Source organism: Coregonus lavaretus, assembly GCF_964263955.1.
Source record: "Coregonus lavaretus genome assembly, chromosome: 8".
NCBI classification, from domain to species: Eukaryota; Metazoa; Chordata; class Actinopteri; order Salmoniformes; family Salmonidae; genus Coregonus; species Coregonus lavaretus.
This window is the reverse complement of record NC_139995.1, coordinates 23,124,500-23,145,703: the sequence shown is the minus strand read 5'-3', so window position 1 is coordinate 23,145,703 and position 21,204 is coordinate 23,124,500. Positions and strand designations below refer to the sequence as shown.

At 42.7% G+C, this 21,204-nt stretch overlaps 1 protein-coding gene across 1 annotated transcript; it reads right to left on the bottom strand.

Moving 5' to 3' along the window:
• Positions 1 to 3,328: 3,328 nt before the first annotated feature.
• Positions 3,329 to 20,072, bottom strand: LOC311134295 (protein FAM107B-like). Its single transcript, XM_084167930.1, has 4 exons — positions 19,853 to 20,072; positions 12,804 to 13,032; positions 6,785 to 6,947; positions 3,329 to 4,896 (listed from the first exon to the last, which is right to left on the bottom strand). The coding sequence occupies exons 1-4, from the start codon at positions 19,932 to 19,934 to the stop codon at positions 4,780 to 4,782; spliced, it is 591 nt and encodes a 196-aa protein (XP_084024056.1). The 5' UTR covers positions 19,935 to 20,072; the 3' UTR covers positions 3,329 to 4,779.
• Between the last annotated feature and the right edge of the window lie 1,132 nt (positions 20,073 to 21,204).

Here is a 21,204-nt window from a genome sequence, read left to right as displayed (position 1 = left end):
GAGTCTGTAATACCAACATGTTTCAAGCAGACCACCATATTCCCTGTGCCCAAGAACACTAAGATAATCAAAGCTCATCACTAAGCTAAGGACCCTGGGACTAAACACCTCCCTCTGCAACTGGATCCTGGACTTCCTGACGGGCCGCTCCCAGGTGGTAAGGGTAGGTAACAGCACATCTGCCACGCTGATCCTCAACACGGGGGCCCCTCAGGGGTGCGTCCTCTGTCCCCTCCTGTACTCCCTGTTCATCTATGACTGCATGGCCAGGCACGACTCCAACACCATCATTAAGTTTGCCGACGACAGAACAGTGGTAGGCCTGATCACAGACAACAATGAGACAGCCTATAGGGAAGAGGTCAGAGACCTGGCTGTGTGGTGCCAGGGTAACAACCTCTCCCTCAACGTAATCAAGACAAAGGAGATGATTGTGGACTACAGGAAAAGGACTGAGGACTGAGCACGCCCCCATTCTCATCGACGGGGCTGTGGTGGAACACGTTGAGAGCTTCAAGTTCCTTGGTGTCCACATCACCAACAAACTATCATGGTCCAAACACACCAAGACAGTCGTGAAGAGAGCACGACAAAGCCTATTCCCTCTCAGGAGACTGAAAAGATTTGGCATGGGTCCTCAGATCCTCAGAAAGCTCTACAACTGCACCATCGAGAGCATCCTGACTGGTTGCCTCACCGCCTGGTATGGCAACTGCTTGGCCTTCGACCGCAAGGCACTAAAGAGGGTAGTGCGTACGGCCCAGTACATCACTGGGGCCAAGCTTCCTGCCATCCAGGACCTCTATACCAGGCGGTGTCAGAGGAAGGCCCTAAAAATTGTCAAGGACTCCAGCCACCCTAGTCATAGACTGTTCTCTCTGCTACCGCATGGCAAGCGGTACCGGAGCGCCAAGTCTAGGTCCAAAAGGCTTCTTAACAGCTTCTACCCCCAAGCCATAAGACTTTTGAACAGCTAATCATGGCTACCCAGACTATTTGCGTTGCCCCCCTCTTTTACGCTGCTGATACTCTTTTTATTATCTATGCATAGTCACTTTAACTCTACCCACATGTACATATTACCTCGACTAACCGGTGCCCCCGCACATTGACTCTGTACCGGTACCCCCTGTATATAGCCTCCCTACTGTTATTTTATTTTACTGCTGCTCTTTAATTATTTTTATTTTTTATTTTTTACTTATCAATTTTTTACTTAACACTTTTTTTCTTGAAACTGCATTGTTGGTTAAGGGCTTGTAAGTAAGCATTTCACATTAAGGTCTACACCTGATTTGATTTGATTTGATTACATTGACAGCTCCAAACCCAAACTGAAATGTCACAGACTTACACATCTTTAGAATTTCAGTGACAATGTACTTGGTACAGCCACCATCTTCCTATCTTAATGAAGGCTTAGCTACTAACTCCCAGGCTTTGGTTTGTTTACCTGTTCAGGTGTCACCGATCCAGAATTCCAGCCTTGACCATGTTGCTCAGCATCTCACTTTCTGGTTTGTAACATTCCATGGGAAGTGGCACTGTAGTGAGTGCACTTTGTTCTGGTTGTTTGGCACAATAGACAGCTTCCTGGCTCTCCCTAAATGGACCCAATAGGGACACTAAACTCGATACGCTGTTGCAAACTTACTGATGCATACTAATGGAACTTTGTTTTCTAGAACTTTCAGCCATGATGTTAGAAGGCTGGATCAGTGGTGTGTTTGTTTATGTAACTTACAGTGGCTTGCGAAAGTATTCACCCCCCTTGGCATTTTTCCTATTTTGTTGCCTTGTTCCTATTTTTTCGGGGTTTGTATCATTTGATTTACACAACATGCCTACCACTTTGAAGATGCAAAATATTTTTTCTTGTGAAACAAACAACAAATAAGACATAAAAACAGAAAACATGAGCGTGCATAACTATTCACCCCCCCCAAAGTCAATACTTTGTAGAGCCACCTTTTGCAGCAATTACAGCTGCACGTTTCTTGGGGGTATGTCTCTATAAGCTTGGCATATCTAGCCACTGGGATTTTTACCCATTCTTCAAGGCAAAATTTCTGCAGCTCCTTCAAGTTGGATGGGTTCAGCTGTTTAATCTTTAAGTCATAACACAGATTCTCAATTGGATTGAGGTCTGAGCTTTGACTAGGCCATTCCAAGACATTTAAATGTTTCCCCTTAAACCACTCGAGTGTTGCTTTAGCAGTATGCTTAGTGTCATTGTCCTGTTGGAAGGTGAACCTCCGTCCCAGTCTCAAATCTCTGGAAGACTGAAACAGGTTTCCCTCAAGAATTTCCCTGTATTTAACGCCATTCATCATTCCTTCAATTCTGACGAGTTTCCCAGTCCCTGTCGATGAAAAACATCCCCACAGCATGATGCTGCCACCACCATGCTTCACTGGTTTGTTCTCGGGGTGATGAGAGGTGTTGGGTTTGCGCATTTTCCTTGATGGCCAAAAAGCTCAATTTTAGTCTTATCTGACCAGAGTACCTTCTTCCATATGTTTGGGGAGTCTCCCACATACCTTTTGGCGAACACCAAACGTGTTTGCTTATTTATTTATTTTCAAGAAATTGCTTTTTTCTGGCGGCCACTCTTCTTTAAAGCCCAGCTCTGTGGAGTATACGGCTTAAAGTGGTCCTATGGACAGATACTCCAATCTCCGCTGTGGAGCTCCTTCAGGGTTATCTTTGGTCTCTTTGTTGCCTCTCTGATTAATGCCCTCCTTGCCTGGTCCGTGAGTTTTGGTGGGTGGCCCTCTCTTGGCAGGTTTGTTGTGGAGAGCTCCTTGGTCTTTATGGTGCCGCTTGCTTGGAGGTGCCCCTTGCTTAGTGGTGTTGCAGACTCTGGGGCCTTTCAGAACTGGTGTATATATACTGAGATCATGTGACAGATCATGTGACACTTAGATTGCAGACAGGTGGACTTTATTTAACTAATTATGTGACTTCTGAAGATAATTGGTTGCACCAGATCTTATTAGGGGCTTCATTGCAAAGGGGGTGAATGCATATGCACACACCACTTTTCCGTTATTTATTTTTTATATTTTTTTGAAACAAGTTATTCTTTTCATTTCACTTCACCAATTTGGACTGTTTTGTGTATGTCCATTACATGAAATCCAAATAAAAATCAATTTAAATTACAGGTTGTAATGCAACAAAATAGGAAAAACGCCAAGGGGGATGAATACTTTTGCAAGGCACTGTAGCTCACCAAATATGAATGTGTTCTTCAACAGCATTCAATAAACTACCAATGAGTCTAGACATTCTCAGACCAAATGAATGGTCACAGTGCTACTATTAATGCAGTGTTAGTCCTTTATTTATTTTCTTAGAAAGAAAAGCAATCTTACTTCAGGTGTTTGTACCTCCCTTGTCAGATAATAACAATCAAAAGTCCTATTTTAAAAGCTATTGAAATAATCGTACATTAATATGGTCATGCTTTTATGCAATGAAAAGATTGAAAAATAAATGAGAAGTAATGTCTTCATGTTTATAACATATACAGTTTTATACCATTAAACATCATGAGTGGCTTCAGGAGTCAGTAAAGGCAGAGAACAATATGTGGTGCAAAAAAACACCAAAATACAAATGGTCATCTATACGCAATCTGGATAAAAACATATTAAAACTTAATCATTGGATTTAAAAAAGACAGTATTTAAAAAATGACTAATTCATAATTGATCACTATAAATCATATTCAGATACATATTTTCAATTTCTAAAGTGCCTTATTTAAATAAAATTATTCAACTGATTGCATTTAATTGTGTATCGCTACATAATACTATTTAAAAAGAGCTGTGAAACAATTACAAATGTGAGAATATCTACCTGGTCTCACACCTTCAGCACAAAACGTAAATTTCACTTTCCAAAACATGTAAATGTTATGAAAAAAAAAGGTTAGATAGGGTTGGAGATAATATAAATATCTGTGCCTCTTGTGTCTCTGCAACATGTACTCACACTTACTGTACAAATACTCTATATGATGCCTCAGATTACATTAAATTATTCATAGTATACAGTTTCATAATGATGCGTTCCTTGGTTTGAACTTTTTGATTAGGATGACATGCAACTAGAACTAGGAAGGCACTGTTAGAGATAGGAACTTTCTCAGTGAGAGATTTCACATTGAGATACGTGACCTTAAATTGCATGAGTAGATTATGAATGTGCCATTAGGCAAATTGGATTGTTTCCTGTTAACAATCTGGATTGATTGTATGTACCGGTACAGTGTGCTTCTTATACTGTATCCTAGAGAATGACTCTTGGAAATACACAGCTTAAGATGAAAAGTAACCACTGCTGTGACACATTGGCGAAGAACACCCACCTTGGCTTCATTTCTAGAGTCCTTGCAGTACGGAACAGTACGTCCACTAGTGAATAGCTGCACCCCTCTTTGACCCTCACACTATCATGTCAGTTACTCTGGATTGAGATGTCACAGCTGTAGTTTGGCCTATGTTACTGACTGTAACAGTAGCCCAATGCAGAGTCAACCTTCCTTCTCTGTCTCTCTCTCTCTCTGTGTTTCTGCTCTGAGTAGGATAGTGAAGGCATTGTGTCATGGCTTGTCGACTAGTCCTTGTAACAGGTAGAAGTTCCTTGCTATGGTCTTGAGTTGTGCAGTCAGAGCAACACATCACAGCAGTTCTGTGTCCACTCACGTGCATAATACACAAACTCCAGCAGCAGATTCCAACTCAATGGTATACCTGGACCGGTTTGTCGCTACACCTCTTTCTCTCCATTACTGTGAAAGGACGTCCGTCTCAAGTTCTCCTTGACCTTGACAAACTCTGGGGCTTTCACTGTCTCCTCCTCTTGTTTTTCCTGCTCCTTCTCCAACTGAATCAGAAACAAAAGGGAGTTTATTCAATCAATTTATGACTGAAGCATTTATAAAATGCTCTATAGCAATATAATTGTATTGCCCTCAAAATTGTCAAAGACTCCAGCCACCCTAGTCATAGACTGTTCTCTCTGCTACCGCACGGCAAGCGGTACCGGAGTGCCAAGTCTAGGTCCAAAAGACTTCTCAACAGCTTCTACCCCCAAGCCATAAGACTCCTGAACAGCTAATCATGGCTACCCGGACTATTTGCACTGCCCCCCCACCCCATCCTTTTTACGCTGCTGCTACTCTGTTAATTATTTATGCATAGTCACTTTAACTCTACCCACATGTACATATTACCTCAACTACCTCAACTAGCCGGTGCCCCCGCCAGTGGCGGCTCCTGAAAAAATTCTCAGGGGGGGCAATTTTTCTGATGATTTAGGTGACCTACACACATTTTAAAAAAAAAGATATGTCCAGCAACAACATGAAGACAGGGGCAGCATATAAGTCAATACCAGAAGCATTTATTGACTGATCTCAAAAGTGTTGGCTTACAAAAGCAAAATAAGTTATCACAGTAAAAATAATCAAGGGTGTTTTTTCACATTCCTCAACACTGCATAAACAATATGCATTTCCATAAAACACCTCATCTAATTGTGCCACAAAGTTGACAAGTCCAAGAAAAATACCAGGGTTGGTGGAGCCCTCAGTTTCATCTTTGCCTCGCAAAGCTAACTCAAACACTCCGCAAAACTTCACACACTGGATTAGCCGGCTGAGGATGTGGCGGTTCTTGCTAACCTCATCGTTGTGGCGGCGGACAGCTAGCCTGTATCCCTCATCCAGTTGAGTGGCAATGTTCACTCTCCCCAAAGCAGACAATCTCAAACAGCTATCCATGTGGGTCTTTGACAGCTCATGTTTCTTAATCTTTTCTGAAAGATGGTGCATGTCCGTTACACCAGTCGCTGTCCAAGCGGTGCTGTCTGCCGTGCCGCCTTCAGGGTGAAAGAGTAAGCAGGGGTAGCAGAAGACTACATTAGCTACATCGCAGCCTGCTAGCCAGGTTTTTCGTTCGTACCAATTTTTGGAAAATCCTCGGGTGTAGGACTTTCCCCCTTTAGTAGAAACCTGTTGAATTATTAAATTTGGTCTGGGAGGTCCTAATTGTTTCGTTGCCAATTTATCTTGATTTGTTCGCCGACAAAAAGGAACTTCTTTCAAAGAGACAATCGAGTTGCACTGAACGCTAGCCATCTTGACAGTAGTACGTGAATTGATTGACGCTGCTACCCGCTCTTTTCTTAGTTACGTTCATGGTTATGTTACGTATGACGAAAGCGCGTAAGTGCAAGCCCTCCCGGAACCCATAGAGATTGTATTGAAAGCTCTGATATTTGAAAAAAAAAAGAGACTTCTGGGGCGATTTTCAACCTGACTGAAATCGGCCCAAAAGGGGCGGGGCCATTTGAAGCACGACTTTAGCCTGATTGGACATTTAGTGGCAGATCAGACGTCTAGATTAGAACACTGATAACTACTGTTGCCGTGATATAATTGATTAGAAAAAAAATCCCTTCCTTTTCCCGTTTGGCAGTGCGTCGCCCATATCGCCCTAATGAACACACCGCCCCTGGCCCCCGCACATTGACTCTGCAACGGTACCCCCCTGTATATATAGCCTCCCTACTGTTATTTTATTTTACTTCTGCTCTTTTTTTTCTCAACACTTTTTTTGTTGTTGTTTTATTTTTACTTTTTTTGTTTAAAATAAATGCACTGTTGGTTAAGGGCTGTAAGTAAGCATTTCACTGTAATGTCTGCACCTGTTGTATTCGGCGCATGTGACCAATAACATTTGATTTGATTTGATTTGATGATTCCTCCTACCTCTTCTAGCTTCTCCTTCCTCTTGAGGAGCTCTTGTTCCAGAGGAGAGATCTTCTTTCTGGCCTCATCTTCTTCCTTCCTCTGCTTGATCATTTTTTCCCTCTTCCTGGCCTCCAACACGCGCTGCAGCTCCGGCTTAGACTCCACACCAACAACACAACCCCTTTGAGCCCGAGGGAGAGAAGATATTTACTAAGGTCGTCTGCATTTGAATTTAACTTCAATGTTTTCCTCTTTTTTTTCCAGTAGATGTCACTCTTATCATGCTAAATGCTAAATTCAGATTTTGCTCTGTCATGCGATATCCTATCCTCAACCATTTATTTTTTTCACGATTCTATTATAATAATATGACAAAAATAACGAAAAGATTATGTTGCAGTTTAGCAGACATAGAAGTAGCCTAAAGCTAATTTCCCTGCTGATACATGCTCCTGTAGTCCTAACATGAGTGGGCTATGGACTGGTGATCCACGAGCTGTGTTTCTGTGTGTGTCTCTGAATCTCTATGGTGATGCCAATCCATTCAGATTAATTGGCAGCCTCTTTTCTAATTAGATAGAAAAAGTCAGCAGGAATCACACTGCTGACTGAGGCTTGGTGGTGGGACTTTTGTTCTATCAGGATGGAAGAATACCATCCTTCTCAATTGTTAATCTACTTTGAATTCATTCAATCACTGCACGTGGCCTCTAAAACTGATAAAGAATTCATTCAATATCTACCCTCGATATCCCACATCAGCTATCTTCAGAGTGACAAGCTATTACACTCAGGATAAGATAGGTGTTGAACTCTCCACTGGGCAAAAAGTGGTTGAATCAATGTTGTTTCCACGTCATTTCACCTCAAATAATTCAATGTGATTACGTTGAATCAACGTGGAAAACTTATTGGATTTGCAAAAAGTCATCAACATAAGGGAATTGTGTCTTTTTTTCACCTAAATCCAACTTCTAGGTGGATTTAACATTTAAACTAAATCCAATGACACAGTGACATTTTTGGATGATTTCACGTTGACAACTCAACCAAATATAAATCAAAACAGTGGGTCTCTTCGTAATCCTCCTCTCACCTCTTCTCTGTGAGACTGTTAATTAAATCAATGTAGTGCCTTCTTGTTCCTTAGGGAGGTGCAGTCACAGGTTTTTATTATGTGACAGAGAGAGGGAGGGCTGCTATGGGAGGTGTGATTAGTGTTTTCATTAATTTTGTCTGTGCTCATCGAATAAGTCAGGGAGGTGTACACAAACAAACATGGAGGTGATTAAAATAGAGTGATTCTGTGTTCATCAGCATTCACCCTCTTCTCTGCACAAATGCACATGTACACGCACACTCGCTCATGCACATGCACACTCACACACACAGACACACACATGCACACGCACACTCTCACACGCACACACACACACACACTACTAGACTGCTGTAAATAGCAGCAGCCTGTTTATGAAAGAAACACACTACCAGTATTGACTACAATCTATTTTCCACAAGAAATCTATAGAAGGTATAGTTTGCTGGCCAACCACAGGGCAAGAATAGCACATTAAAAGGGCTGATATCTGAGCCCACTATATTACTTTCTGGTTTCTGTCGTCCATACTCATGACCCTGGGACCACTGACTCCTCTATACCTCCTCACTGCTTAGAAATCCATAGATAGGTTCCTGTTTCCTTTCTAACTACACAGCATTGTGAACTGGAGTGACATTTGAACCCAAACATGTTTTCTCTCTCTGTGTGTTGTTGTCCATGCTTTTTGGTCCCTCTTTTCTCTTCCATCCACCCCCTCAGATCTCCCAGCCATCAATGCCACTCAATGATACAAAAAGCCTTATCTACAGTAAGAGAGCGAACGAGAGAAGGAGAGAAAAAGCAATTAGAGAAAAGAGAGTGGAGACCAATCAGTTAGAGAGAGAGACTGTTCAGTTTGATGACCTAATTCCTGCACCCCCCACCTCAGTGGTGTGGCTTATCTCCCAGCGTTGTTAGGGCTCTCTCTGTCATGGTGCCCAACACAGATTGCCTCTTCTGGTCTTTGACTCTCACAGCCATACCCCTCTTAGCACCAGTAGCAGTGCCAACCCAAGCCCTGCAGATAAATGCTTAATTGAAAGCATGGTGCCATGCCAGCTAACCTCTGAGTATCTGCCTGCCTGCCTGTAGAAAAGCAGAAGCTAATGCATATGTGTGCATCTCAAGAGAAATATAATAATCTGCTGATCACGGACAAATGGGCCCTCAATGTGGTGGTCTGTTTGTTCTAGATGAACATTGACAGAAGCACCAAAGGCAGGTTCAGTGAAAGATAACCTTACATAGCCCAGAGGAAAGATGTTTTTATATTCTTCCCATTTCTCACACTAGGAACACTCCAGGTTTAGTGTACTGGTTCTTCCACTCTCTGTCATATCAACACTGGAAGGTGGACATATTTAATAAGGGTCATATTACTAGAAGAGAGGCTGCAGGTGAGACATGCATGTCCTTTTTTTAACAGATTTGCTTTACAGTGAATTATGTACTGCTAGACTAGTGGGCTATGACCGATTGGTCTGGCTCTCCTGTATGATGATGTTGTTATTATAACCTATTTAGCACCTAATTGATTAACTGACTAACACTACAGTGTAAGCATGTTCAGATACAGGTCAGACACACCATACAAATGAACATACTGTAGAGTGTTTACAGAAAGGGAAGAGCAGATAACGGAGGTATTTCACCATCATGCGCCCCATTCTATCTTCCTGGGAATGGGGTTCCCATTCTATGACATTCTATGGCATTATATAATGACATTCTTCTTGCATGTTGGAGAAGATTTGGATTCATGTTTATGATCACTGAAAACCATGACTATAAATAAAAATCCAACTGCATAATGAAACAAACAAGAGGAACACTAGAAAACAGCAGGGCTGGAGGGGCATAAAAGGCCCTCTGTTGCCCACTCTCCTAAAGGTTTGAGTTCCCACTGTCCCCTCAAGGAGGGTTGGAGTGCTTGAGCCATGGGGATTTTCCCAGTTCCCAACAACTCAGCGATACGGACAGTATCTTGGTGGGTTGTCACCTAGCAACAGCTGGCTTCTAATGGGCCTGTTAATTAAAGAGATCTGAATGTTGAGAGAGAGAAAGAGAGAGAGACAGACAGACGACAGGTTTCAATGGAGAGAAAACACTGCCCTGTTTGGGTAGTTGCTATTTTATATGCCTTAAGGCATCCACAAGCTTCCCATCTGAAACAGTTTGGAAAATGTTGTGATGTTTTTGTTCGTTTTGGTCTTCGGCAAGGGTTTTTACAGCTGTTCGTGCCCACAAATATTGTCCTTGCTCCTTTGTCGGTCATTGGTCAACATTAGGGATTCTTCAATGAAGTGTGTGTTGTCATTCAACGATAGACGACTTGTTTTTATGCAAAAGGGTCTACCTGGAACAAAAAAGGGTTCTTCAAAAGGTGCTACCTAGAACCTTAAAGGGTTATTCGACTGTCCCCATAGGAGAACCCTTTGATTAACCCTTTTGGGTTCCATGTTGAACCCTTTCTACAGAGGGTTTACATGGAACCAAAAAGGGTTCTACCTTGAATCAAAAAGGGTTATCCTATTGGGACAGCCGAAGAACCCTTTTGGAAACCTTTTTTATAAGAGTGTACCCAACCTGGCATGTTGAAAATATCCTGCTTCATAGGAACTAAATATTTTGGCAACTTTTAAGTGTAGTTACTAGCCTATGTTGTGAGTGGATCACCAAGACCCCTTTCAGAAAGCATTTTGGAGGGGCAGTGTATGAGGTTCTGGTCAGGAGAGGGAGAGAGGAGAAATGGGAATGTTGCCTATGCTGTTACACTTTGTTTAAATCATTATGACCCTTTTTAAACCCAATCCTTTCTGTTTGTTATGTTGTTACAATAAAGTACCTTTGGTTTATATAATTGAGAAGTGGGATTACACCATTGTAGCAATATGATCAGTTGTCATCTGACCTTTCGTGACTAATGATATCTACAGTGGGGAAAAAAAGTATTTAGTCAGCCACCAATTGTGCAAGTTCTCCCACTTAAAAAGATGAGAGAGGCCTGTAATTTTCATCATAGGTACACGTCAACTATGACAGACAAATTGAGGAAAAAAAATCCAGAAAATCACATTGTAGGATTTTTAATGAATTTATTTGCAAATTATGGTGGAAAATAAGTATTTGGTCACCTACAAACAAGCAAGATTTCTGGCTCTCACAGACCTGTAACTTCTTCTTTAAGAGGCTCCTCTGTCCTCCACTCGTTACCTGTATTAATGGCACCTGTTTGTACTTGTTATCAGTATAAAAGACACCTGTCCACAACCTCAAACAGTCACACTCCAAACTCCACTATGGCCAAGACCAAAGAGCTGTCAAAGGACACCAGAAACAAAATTGTAGACCTGCACCAGGCTGGGATGACTGAATCTGCAGTAGGTAAGCAGCTTGGTTTAAAGAAATCAACTGTGGGAGCAATTATTAGGTAATGGAAGACATACAAGACCACTGATAATATCCCTCGATCTGGGGCTCCATGCAAGATCTCACCCCTTGGGGTCAAAATGATCACAAGAACGGTGAGCAAAAATCCCAGAACCACACGGGGGACATAGTGAATGACCTGCAGAGAGCTGGGACCAAAGTAACAAAGCCTACCATCAGTAACACACTACGCCGCTAGGGACTCAAATCCTGCAGTACCAGACGTGTCCCCCTGCTTAAGCCAGTACATGTCCAGGCCCGTCTGAAGTTTGCTAGAGTGCATTTGGATGATCCAGAAGAGGATTGGGAGAATGTCATATGGTCAAATGAAACCAAAATATAACTTTTTGGTAAAAACTCAACTCGTCGTGTTTGGAGGACAAAGAATGCTGAGTTGCATCCAAAGAACACCATACCTACTGTGAAGCATGGGGGTGGAAACATCATGCTTTGGGGCTGTTTTTCTGCAAAGGGACCAGGACGACTGATCCGTGTAAAGGAAAGAATGAATGGGGCCATGTATCGTGAGATTTTGAGTGAAAACCTCCTTCCACCAGCAAGGGCATTGAAGATGAAACGTGGCTGGGTCTTTCAGCATGACAATGATCCCAAACACACCGCCCGGGCAACGAAGGAGTGGCTTCGTAAGAAGCATTTCAAGGTCCTGGAGTGGCCTAGCCAGTCTCCAGATCTCAACCCCATAGAAAATCGTTGGAGGGAGTTGAAAGTCCGTGTTGCCCAGCGACAGCCCCAAAACATCACTGCTCTAGAGGAGATATTGATGGAGGAATGGGCCAAAATACCAGCAACAGTGTGTGAAAACCTTGTGAAGACTTACAGAAAACGTTTGACCTGTGTCATTGCCAACAAAGGGTATATAACAAAGTATTGAGAAACTTTTGTTATTGACCAAATACTTATTTTCCACCATAATTTGCAAATAAATTCATTAAAAATCCTACAATGTGATTTTCTGGAATTTTTTTTCTCATTTTGTCTGTCATAGTTGACGTGTACCTATGATGAAAATTACAGGCCTCTCTCATCTTTTTAAGTGGGAGAACTTGCACAATTGGTGGCTGACTAAATACTTTTTTTCCCCACTGTATGTTTTAGAATGTACTTCTCCTTTTATGTAAATCCATACATGTTTAGGTACTTTGTGATTATGAGTAATCCTGGATCTGTTTATTTTTGTAATGCCATGATATGGTATGTGCCTTTAATGTCATATCATATGGATCTGTAATGGGGCATTACTGTAGGAATATCCATCCTCTCATACAATATGAGTATTAGTGATGCAAAACACTACAGAGGGCTTGGCTTAGAATGCTGAATGCCTTGTCAGGTTGACCTGTGTGCACACACAGATGCATACACATGGAAACAAGCACAGCATGTAATAACTGGAAAACACTGATAGCTAGATTGCTGGATAATAACCTCAATCAGCTGTTAGTTTAACAATATTTTGTATGGGACTCTGTTGGGTGGGAGTTCTACCTTTTCTGGCTCATGAGCAACTCTCGTTGGAGGTCCTGGTGGCTTTTGGAGGCTTTCACTGGATTAAGGAGCTTTTTGGGCTTGATGAGATCATCATCTCCCTCCATGTAATCGGGCTGGGGGATGTAGCCAGCCAATGGGGGCTGGTCCCTGTGAGGGTAGTCCTGAGGTGGGTGGCTCCCATCCTGCCTGGGCTGCTGCTCCCACTGCAGGTCCGCATAGGCCGATGCTGTAGGGCAGAGAGGAGAAGAGAGGGTGGGACAGGATGAATGAACAGAGAAAGATACCAGTGTTAGTGATTGTGAAGGAAAATAGGGTAAACATATACTAGCAATTGAGGCTTGAGTGAGGGAAACAGGAAGGTGGCCATAGGTTCCACATAAAGGGGCAAGAGCCACTGGATCCACAGAACAGGAGATGGGGAAACATTCCTGCTCATTTGCACACATTAGCCGGGCAACAGCTGAGCAATGGCAGGTGATCCGCAAGGCACTTGGCTCTGTTTGGGCTCTTTGGAGCTCGAGGTAATTCCATATCCCCCTTTTCCCCCTCTCTGCTGTGGTTGAGATGCTGACACGCTAGGTTACACCCTCTTTGCTCACTGTAAACCATACACACAAGCAAACCCCATTGGGAATGCCAGGTTCACCGAACTTTGACTTTCTTTTTATTTCAAATTAATTAATAAATGTGGGGCGACTATAACTCAATCTCTGAGTGACATCTGTGAAGCACATGGGATTTAGTCACTCCCCAGTGCTCTCAATGGAAGTAATAGATTCATTCATAAAATGTTGGTTCCATTGTTAGGATGTAAATGGTCCAGTCAGAACATACACAGATACACTAAATTACCAAAAGTATGTGGAAACCTGGTCGTCAAACATCTCATTCCAAAATCATGGGCATTAATATGGTGTTAGTCCCCCCTTTGCTGCTATAACAGCCTCCACTCCTCTGGGAAGGCTTTCCACTAGATGTTTGAACGTTGATGCGGGGACTTGCTTCCATTCAGCCACAAGAGCATTAGTGAGGTTGCGCATGGTGATCTTTGCTCGGCAATGGAAACCCATTTCATGAAGCTTCCGACAAACAGTTATTGTTCTGACAATGCTTCCAGAGGCAGTTTGGAACTCGGTAGTGAGTGTTGAAACCGAGGATAGACGATTTTTACGCGGGGACTTGCTTCCATTCAGCCACAAGAGCATTAGTGAGGTCGGCACTGATGTTGGGCAATTAGGCCTTGCTCTCAGTCGGCGTTCCAATTCATTGCAAAGGTGTTCGATGGGGTTGAGGTCAGGGCTCTGTGCAGGCCAGTCAAGTTCTTCCACACCGATCTCGTCAAACCATTTCTGTATGGATCTCACTTTGTGCACGGGGACATTGTGATGCTGAAACAGGAAAGGACCTTCCCCAAACTGTTGACACAAAGTTGGAAGCACATAATCGTCTAGAATGTAATTGTATGCTGCAGGGTTAAGATTTCCCTTCACTGGAACTAAGGGGCCTATCCCGAACCATGAAAAACAGCCCCAGACCATTATTCCTCCTCCACCAAACTTTAAAGTTGCCACTATGCATTGGGGCAGGTAGCGTTCACCTGGCATCCGCCAAACACAGATTTGTCCATCAGACTGCCAGATGGTGAAGTGTGATTCATCACTCCAGAGAACGCGTTTCCACTTTTCCAGAGTCCAATGGTGGTGAGCGTTACACCACTCCAGCAGACGCTTGGCATTGCTCATGGTGATCTTAGGCTTGTGTACAGCTGCTCGGCCATGGAAACCCATTTCATGAAGCTCCCGACGAACAGCTCTTGTGCTGACAATGCTTCCAGAGGCAGTTTGGATCTGAGGACAGACACATTTTATGTGCTATGCGCTTCAGCACTTGGCGGTCCCGTTCTGTGAGCTTGTGTAGCCTACCACTTCGTGGCTAAGCCAGTTTTGCTTCTAGACGTTTCCACTTCACAATAACAGCACTTACAGTTGACCGGGGCAGCTGTAGCAGGGCAGAAATTTGAAGAACTGACTTGTTGGAAAGGTGGCATCCTATGACGGTGCCACGTTGAAAGTCACTGAGCTCTTCAGTAAGGCCATTCTACTGCCAATGTTTGTCTATGGAGATTGCATGGCTGTGTGCTCGATTTTATACACCTGTCAGCAATGGGTGTGGCTGAAATATCCGAATCCACTAATTTGAAGGGGTGTCCACATACTTTTGTACATATACAGTGTACATAAAGCAAAGACATGGTTTTATACTGTCTGTACCTAATGTCCCAGCCCTTTGTATTTTCCACATATTTTTTGTTCCATCAGAACAGACAGATTAAGAGGCACCTGATCCGTGCCAGAGTCTTTCTGGAGAGAGATCAGGTGTCATACGCATGCAGGCTAGCTCAGAACAATGACTCTCTTTCTCAAGTGCAACCAGACACCATCTCTGCTACTTAATATTTCAGAAAATTGAAATGAGCTGTGGTTGTCTTGTCTCAGTACTTCCCAATCAGGGCTAGTGACAGGATGTTGATGGGCTGGGACCAACAGGAGATGATGTTGGGCATTGAAAACAGTAAGACATGCATCAACTCATTTTAGATGGAGAAATAAATATGTCTCTTGGGTTGCCTTAGCAAATACAGGTGATTGAATTCAGGCCATTGCTTGAAATGCTATTTTGTTCATCTGCCTAATTCTCATTTGAACAGAATGCCACTAACAGCAGATTGACAAATACAGTGCCAGTCTTGCATTTTAGCTGTGTACAGTGCAGTAACCTGCCGTAACTTGAAAGGAACAACAGCAGAACTATATGACCCAGGAGGTCTTGTTTGTCTGAGGATTATAAGGGCATTATTAATCGCTGATCAGAGTGGGCCTGTCAGTCTACAGAGAGATGAGAGGGAGAGCACAGGGAAAATGCAATTCATAGAGAATATTAACTGTTTACTTTGCAAGCTCATCAGCAATGGGGCAACAATTACTAGCATAGGCCTACTGGTATTTTGTTATGTAATAATTGCTTGAAATGTATAATTTACTTATGAAGCTTGCATTTGGAATTTGTTACAAATGAATTATTACTCTGAGAGTGGTTTATTCTCTTGTTGAAATGTTTGTTCTTGCTTTCACGCATTTAAATGCATAGGCCCTATGTGATAAATCTATATATTCCATCTAATATTACAGTAATTGCTAGCATTTCATAATTCCATCCCTTACTGTGTGTTGCAACAGGTAGACATTTCTGTTTCATGTTTGATAGGCCTACAATACATTTTCATTTAGCCAACCATTTCTTACCCGCTGAGTGGGCGCAATATTTATTGTGCACATGAACGTTCACAAGACTCATGAGGTAGAAGTTCTGGTTATTTAATTCAATGTATGGTTTCCTTTGTTCATATTTTCGGAGTTCGGTGTAATATTCATATGTGTAAACATACTGAATTGTAATTGGTTGCATTCTACCGTCGTATCATACTGCGCTATGATTGGTTAAGACCACCTAGATCGTGAGGTCATTTTCAGTTGATCATGGCCGCAGACACGTGAACATGCCAGTTACAAATAGCTAATAAAGAGCTACTTTTAGAAAGATCCTGTCGTACTGCATTTTATTATTTTGTACAAAGCGTGCAAAACAAGACATTCCGTGTGTCTGTGTCCTATGTCTCTGTCATCCATGGTTGTGCGTAATAAGAGCGTGCATGCCTCAGTGCGCATAGAAATAGGCTACACGGCCTGCGCACCACGCTTTGGAGTCAGAACGTTGAATAAGAGAAAATGATTGTTCCATGTATGCATGGTGTTGACATATCATTAATAATCATTATGTCTGATTAAGATGAATGTAACAATGGATGTGGAAATTGCCTTTTACATTGTATACCAGTTTATTGGTTGAAATTGTATGGCCCTTGGGCCAAGTGCTTATATTATGTAGGCCTACCTGTTTCGATTTGGTTTCTCAAGGGGAGGCTGTACAGTCTTGCCCTCTACCTGTGTCTGTTCAGATAGGACAGGTTAAGCCTGATACAGAGGCTATTTCTTTTTGGCTATTGCCAGTGTATATTTGGTAAATCTACTTGTATATTTTGTATGATATGGCACTTTCACCATTGGATCACCAAGACTTGTAAATAAATCTACACTCTGAACATGTCAACCTGCCTTGCCTTCTGCTGATTTCATGCCCTTACGACTGCTACAAGATCCATATCCCTAATTAGGCTAATGAAAATGTGTTATAGACAAAATAATGAACAGGGTTATCTGGTAGCGTCAATAAATAGACAAAGATTGGTAGTTGACCAAGTCATTGCATGTATAGACTTTTTAAAACTTGACCTAAGACTTGACTTGAAAACTTGTGACTCGACTTGCTCTTAGAATGCATGACTTGGACTTGACTCGAGTCTTGATCTGTTCTACTTGGGACTCGATTTGAGACTCGGACCTTGTGACTTGAGACTTGCTTGTGACTCGAAAAATAGTGACTTGGTCCGACCTCTGGCAGTTTCTAAAGCAGCAGCGATGTCTAAAGCAGCTTACTGTACTCCAGTTCTCTGCTGGATCTCTACACAACCACTCATACAGTGACAGGAATGTGGTCTTTATGGGTATACTGTGTATGTACTGTGTGTGTGCATGTTTGGGTGTACATTCACATCTGTATGTGCAACATTTTGTGCTGGCTTTGTGTTCCTGTGTGTATCATTTGTTATGCAATATACGTCCACAATCCTCAGTATGGAATGTTTACTTATCTTTCATAAAAATAGACAAGACTCTCTCAAAAGATCAAGAGATGCAGAGTGTCACGTAGGAGACGGACACATAGGTGAATTCAGTAGCTCTTCAGTCATATAATCCTGACTGTGGTTGAATTGATTTGACATTTAGACCAAGCTAGATGTCATCTCAATGCACCCTGGGTAAGTTAATAGTACCTCTGTGCACTGAGTCCATCATCCAGTTGCATTGGGACAATGCATTTAGAGGGTTCTCTGATAACCCTCGAGGAGCATGGGAAATCATATGTTCCTCTGGGTGTCTGTGGCAGGAGAGCAGGCTCAGGCTACAGTGGCTAGAGAAACATGAGCCCTTTCAGTCCCCATCCTCCCACAATCTGCAGCAAACCATTTTATGGCAATGTAGTTTGAGTCGCTGTTTGTTCTTTTAAATGCTTTATTTTGCCACTATTAGGTTATGTCTGCATATCCTGAGTACATTTACATTTACGTCATTTAGCAGACGCTCTTATCCAGAGCGACTTACAGGAGCAATTAGGGTTAAGTGCCTTGCTCAAGGGCACATCGACAGGTTTTTCACCTAGTCGGCTAGGGGATTAGAACCAGCGACCTTTCGGTTACTGGCACAACGCTCTTAACCACTAAACTACCTGCCGCCCAGTAAGTGGTTATTGGAGTCAAAGCAGGCTACACATTGTTTGATTATAAATTACTTTGGGAAATTAAGGTGAAATGGCTTGGCCTGTCACCAACTATTTCCTTATGACTTTCAACCAAGGCACATTCTAATGTTTTTCAGTGAGTTTTACTTCCCTGGTATTCCAGGAAGTGCACGCAGATGGCTTGGGTAGGGAAATTATTACTTCTGACGCTATGCACCTTGGGAGGAAAAATCAGAGTGAAAGAGTTCTCAGATTGTATACAAACAGAACACTGGTTGTCGTCGTGGCAACGCAGGCTCCCACGGGACAGGGCGGGAGAGTTGTTTTCCCAGAATACACTGTGAATACAGATTGATGACACACCATGAAATGCAGACTGAGGCTCCATGAAGTCATTATCATTAAAAAGGCAGGGCTCTAACCTCATATCAGCAGCAGCCAAGGAAGACAGATGTTAGGCCTAACCAGACAGGCCATCAGAATCATACAGTACGATTCTTAGAATTGTGACTGTAGAGTTGAATTAAGCTAATTATTCACTCAGGGTCACTGTAGATTAATTAGTGATACAGACAGAATGGTACAGACATGCTGCTTGAATAAGGGACCCAAGTACATGGTGTGTATGTTTAAGTAGAGTATGTTACTGTTGTCATACTCATGCAGGGCAGTCAGTCACACACCCTCTGATAACATGCCCGGCAGGCAGCACAGTTTATTTGACTTGATCACAACTCAGCCATTATACCACAGAGGTGAACCCAGTGTTCTTCTACTTAAATAAACAAGACATCCAGATACTGCAAGTGAAACACAGAAAAATAGGTTGCGAAAGGTGGAAGTCTCAAACAGTTTGAGCAATATATGACAACAGAGCAGCCATCGATCAGTTTAAAGTGCACATAGGAGGTCCTGCACTGTCCAATTGATGGACAGTGGACGTAAGGCTTTTCTGCCCAGAGCACATGTTAATGTCCCAAGACTCTCAAGGGTACAAAACATGAAAATTCTGCTTGGAAATAATCTGAATGAATCTCTCTGAAATAAACACTCTATTCAAATAATCAAATTAGGTATTTACAATTGCTATGCTGTCATCATCTTGCCATGTGAAGTCAGAGAGCCTAGTGACACCTTGGTGTGTCCAGCACATCGTTCCCAAACTGTTACTATGACAATCTGTGCTGCTGTGCCAATTCATCAGTCATAGACATAGCTAGCTGTCCACAGCTGATTTGCTGTGAAACTGATCTGATGCTCTTTGTGTCTCACATCGAGTATATTTCACTCCATGTTTGTCTGTTCCAGGCACTGCCAATGAACCCTCCTAGATTTGTCTGAAACACGTTCTCCCCCATAAATAGAAACTGACAACAACATCTATATAGTATCTACAAAGTTCCCTCCAGCTAACCTCAGTAATACATCCCAGTGTCCTTGCAAAACCATGTTGTTTTATCAACATACTGTACAGATCTCACTACCTTCTCTGTACTTGCACAATTTCCCTTTCCCATAAATAAACAAAGTCTATAACATATAACAAAATCTGGCTTCTGCTGAAGACTCTGTGTCAGACCTGTTGTTCTGCCATAGTGACAGAGTGGAGTCTGGCTCTGCATGGGTCTTACCTGACTTGACCAGCACGTCCCTGGGCCTCCCAGACTGGCCAGGAGGGAACAGGCTGTGGCTGTGGGTGACTCTCTGTGCCATGCCTCTCTCTGTGTCTCTCTCTCTCTCTATCTGTGTCCAGGTGTATCTGTGTGTCCTGTCTCTCAAACCTACATGTCTCTGTGTAGAAGCCCGTCAGAGGCAGGGCTGCTGCAGCACTCCTTTAAACTTCTGTGCCCAGGCTAGCGTAAACAGTCACATGACCCTGGGCATTCCACTGCCCTGCCCCTCCCTCCATCCCTCCCTCCCTCCCACTCTGTGATCTCTCTCTCCCTCTAATATTATTACTCTCTCTATTGCCTCTCCCTTCCCTCTCTAACCTGCTGTTAGATGCTCTCTCTCCCCCTCTCACGCTCTCTGTCTCATGCTCTCTCTTACAATTTTTTTCTCTTCTGTCTCTCTCTCTCTTTCCTCTATCCTCTCTCTTGTTTCCTTTCCCTCCCCCCTACTCTCTCTCTCTTCTCAATTCTTTCATTCTCACTATTTTCTGTCTTTCTCTTATACTATCCCCCCCTCGCTCTCTCTCTCTCTATTTCTCTCTCTCTCTATTTCTCCCCCCCCCCCCCCCATCTCTCCTCCTCTCTCTGATCCTCAGTGGTCTATAGCTGGTAGGATTAGCAGAGAGTTTAAGCTCTTTGGCCCAATGCTCACATTAACCATAAGTCATCCGGGTGCTTTCATACTCAGCAGATTGTAGTACAGTAGCCAGGCTGGCTGTAATGCGAAAGAGCACGCTGGGCTGTTCATCTCCACATGGCTTTCCCATTGCCTCTACTTTAAGGGGATGTAAAATGTATACAGTATTAGCCAGGCTACATAGAGATTATGAGCTAGCCTACCATCACCCATAGGGTTATCAGTGTCATTGTGATATTTTTCTCCTGACAAAGAGAGGGTTACTTACCACTATAGAAAAGTTGTTCACTGACTTATTTGTTACAGTTATAAATATTGCTTTTCATTAAACATATCCTTAGTTTGTCAACAAAATGAGACATGGGATTAGGAAACATTTAAAATCTCTTTAGTACTGAAGAAAACTCTCGAAGACATGTTGACTTAATGTTGGACTCTGAAGTCTCTGTCGAGTACCACAAAATCCATCGTATTTCACGAAGTCGACATAATCAGGGTTTATCATCTTAGCACAGGTACTGAATTGTAAGACCCTTGTAAGACTCTTAAGGTTCTTGCTTGATGATTTGGACCCTTAAAACACGTTTTCATGCATAACACAAACACTGTAACCAGACCAGTAAACAGTCAAACGTGCCAAGTGTGCAGAAGACAGGTGAGTGGAGGGCCAGGTCCA

Excerpts from the sequence above, each read along its gene's own strand:
- LOC311134295 (XM_084167930.1), bottom strand. The coding sequence starts at position 19,934 with ATGGCACAGAGAGTCACCCACAGCCACAGCCTGTTCCCTCCTGGCCAG. Across the intron at positions 6,948-12,803 it reads TTGCTCATGAGCCAGAAAAG|GGGTTGTGTTGTTGGTGTGG; the intron begins GTAGAACTCCCA and ends TCGGGCTCAAAG. Across the intron at positions 4,897-6,784 it reads GGAAGGAGAAGCTAGAAGAG|TTGGAGAAGGAGCAGGAAAA; the intron begins GTAGGAGGAATC and ends TTTCTGATTCAG.